At 49.5% G+C, this 3245-nt stretch overlaps 1 protein-coding gene across 7 annotated transcripts in view; it reads right to left on the reverse strand.

The window, feature by feature from the left end:
- Positions 1–2402: 2402 nt before the first annotated feature.
- SLC8A3 (solute carrier family 8 (sodium/calcium exchanger), member 3) overlaps positions 2403–3245 on the reverse strand; it is a 98807-nt gene continuing 97964 nt past the window's right edge. For all 7 annotated transcript variants that reach the window (XM_009082659.1, XM_009082655.1, XM_009082653.1 and 4 more), the window contains 2 exons: positions 3102–3245; positions 2403–2779 (listed from right to left, as the gene is read on the reverse strand). The exon at positions 3102–3245 is cut by the window's right edge. In XM_009082659.1, the coding sequence (XP_009080907.1) occupies positions 2403–2779; positions 3102–3245 (521 nt within the window). The remainder of the gene's footprint in view (positions 2780–3101) is intronic.

Here is a 3245-nt window from a genome sequence, read left to right on the forward strand (position 1 = left end):
TCGTGCCAGCCTACCCCCACACCTCCTCCCTGCACTCAGCTGGAGAAGGAAGTGGATGCAGAGCACATGGTGGATACTGCACAAGCAACAGAACAGTATGGCAGTGCCCCAGGCTGGGCTTTATCCAGGGGTAACCAAAAGCTCAAGAGACACTGTTTGTCCAAATCAAAACCAGCAATGGTAACAATCTCCCTTGAGAGCCGCACTTTAAAGCCCCACAGAAAGCATTTGGGGGCTTTTGCAGTTTTTCTTTCAGTGTCACACATGTGAGCTCTGGGGTCCCTCGCCGATGGGCAGCGTGGCAGTAGCAGTAGCTGCTCTCAGTGGCTGCTGACACTTCCAGAGGTCAGAACGACCAGCAAGCTCCGCGGGAGCCTGGCCTTGGGGTTTCTTGCCCATCTTTTTCAGGCCCTCCCCCAAAGGCACGGTAAAGGGAGAGTAAGGGGGCAGGATGCTGGATGCTTGTTGGCTTCAAACTGAGCAGCTTTCACCCACGGAGGGCTCCCAACAGCAAAACTCTTGCTACTCCTTGGAAAAGGATCCCTCTTCACTGCCTCACATGTATACACATTTATATAGAGATATAGATATCTGATAAACATTTTGTACGAAAATAAATACTTCATCTGTGTGTAAAGAACCATCATCACCTTCATCTAGTCATCTGCTATAATGTTGCTTCACTTTTTGTCCATGACAAACCTTGTTCCCATTGCTTTTTCCCTAACCCACAGACACCTCCTCCCTGCCTCCTGCAGCAGCCAAAAGCGCCAGAGCAGACAGAGATGTAGCTTTTACCCTCTTACTTGCTGCCTCTCAAAGTTTGGTTTATTATAGGGAACTTGATGAAAATGTTTCCCTTTACAGCACCTGTTTCTTGACAGAAATGATCTCTGTCTTGAAAACACTTTACAAAGAGTAGGGTTTTAACATTCTCTTCCAGGGCTCTCAGTCAAGAAATATGTTTCTAGATAGCACTGTTTATATAGATATAGGTATAGTTTTTATTTATTTTTATTACCAACCCAACATTTCAATTTGCAGCCATTGATGTAACTCATGACACACTCTCGTGGTGGATTTTGTTTTTTCCTTAAAAAGAAATGCACTTCAAATGAAAAGGATACTTTTTTTGTCTGTCTGGTGTTCCTAAAAGGTACATGAGATGACGCAGGAGTCCTGACGTGGGTGGCAGTTTTTAAGCCCAGAGCTGTCAACGGCCTGAAGACCACCAGCGAGATGTGGGTGCTGTGAAAACTGGGGTAGCAATTGGATGAAAGGGCAGCCACGCCACAGCTCAGGGTGGGACGGTGCTGGGAACATATGGGCACACTATCCAGGTTTTCCTGAATTAATTTCCACCTCTGAGCAGGAGGGCTGCTCAGCAAACCCACCACCACCGTGATCCCAAGGAGCCGGTCCCGCGCTCCCTGGCCCCTTTGCTCCCCCCAGGGCAGGCTATTCCTGGGTTTATGTTTTTAAAGGTTGTAAATTAACGTAATTTTCTCTCCCTGCAGTACCACAAGCTCGAAGTTAATTATACAAAGAGAAATGCCATAGTCAAAATATACATGACACATATTGTATTAGAGGGTTGGGGGTTTTTTCCTTCTTTTTTTCTTAGCCCAGGCAGGTGACTGAGATGCTACATGCTCCAGCCTTTGTCACTAAATGTGTGTGACTGTGTGTCTGTGTTTGTATTAAAAATATATCAGTCCTGTGATGTTCTTAAAAAAGAAAGAAATGGAAGGCAGCGGGGGAGGGAACGGGTAATAGTGAAAAAGTTCTTTGACTGTGTCACAGTCTTTTGTGGCTTCAGAAAATACACATGTTCAATTCCAGCACTGACAGCAGCTTGAAGCTTTTAAATTTTTAACATTTGCTGATTAAGTAGTAAAAAAGAAAAAGAAAAATCAACAAGCGTGCTCCCCAAAACCGAAAAGCAATAAGCAAACAAAAAAAAAAAGAAAAAGAAAAAAACCCCACAAATTCCTGAACCACACTTCTGCAATTCTGAACTAGTAAAAATAAGGAAATATCTCCTTACAGTGGAGGGGTGCTCGGCAGGAAAGGACACGAGCCCCTGTGGGAGAGATGGCCTTTGGAGATGGTTGAAACTTCATAACCTCATTGAATGGGGTCAGTGGCTGGGTTTATTGTGTTTTATTTCAACACTTGCCATTGTTGCTTTCTTTTGTACCATTTTTGGATGGGTTTTGTCTCTTTGTTTTTTTCTCTCTGTGATGGTTTTGCCCTTCGTGGCACCTAGCTGTCCGACGGCCTGGGCAGCGGCAGCCCCTGACAGACAGCTGTACCCTGCGGTGAAACCGCGCGCCCGGGGCCGGTGTCGGTGAGGTAACGGAGGAGGGTCCCTCCCCGTGGCAGCACCGTCCCTCCACCGCCTAAAATCCCTTGATGTAGCAATAGGCCTCCAGGGTGGCGAAGAGGATGTAGAGAAGCCAGAGGCTGACAAAGAGAAACGTCGTGGCCAGTTTGCACCCTCGGGGGCCGCCCAGCTCCCCCCCGAGGTGGGGTCGCCGGCGGTAGAGTAGGACACTGATGCAGATGAAGGCGAAGATGGTGAAGAGGGTGACGGAGAAGGCCAAGGTGCCTGCTGACACCTGGAACTCCTGCCCCTGTGACGCCCAGTAGATTGCTGCCACTGACCATGCCAGCCCAATGCCCAGGAAGACATTGACAGCATTGCTGCCTGTGACATTGGTGATGGAGGCGTCAGCGTACATGTCCTGGATGGCCGCAGCTTTGCTGGCGAATGTGTCTGGAATCGAGGGAAGAGGGAAGGAAAAATCACTGGGGGTCCAACATGAGAACCAGACAACCCTTCATGTCTAGGGGACAAGGGAGGCTCAAGTGTTGCACCAACCAGGTTAGGACATGGACCTCTCCTGGTGCACAACCTCCTCCCAGGTCCAGAGACTCCATGTTGCCACCAAACAGGGTGCAGACCTTGCCTGGGGACAGGGCTTTGTGGGTCCCCTTCCCAGCCTGAGTCCCATCCCATGACAGAGCTGCTCCTCTGTAAACAGGACTGCCACCGGAGGACTTACTCCCACCCCATCCCCTTCCTGTGGCTACCCCACCTGGTACAGAAGTGCCGAAGGCAACAAAGACGACAGCAGTCACTGAGTCCTTGAGGCCGATGGTGCAGCCGAAGTGGGAGGCGAGGTCGCCGATGACGGCCGTGAGCATGCCGATGATGAGGATGGAGACGACGAAGCAGGCCC

This window comes from Acanthisitta chloris, unplaced genomic scaffold, assembly GCF_000695815.1.
Source record: "Acanthisitta chloris isolate BGI_N310 unplaced genomic scaffold, ASM69581v1 scaffold23349, whole genome shotgun sequence".
Lineage (NCBI taxonomy): Eukaryota > Metazoa > Chordata > Aves > Passeriformes > Acanthisittidae > Acanthisitta > Acanthisitta chloris.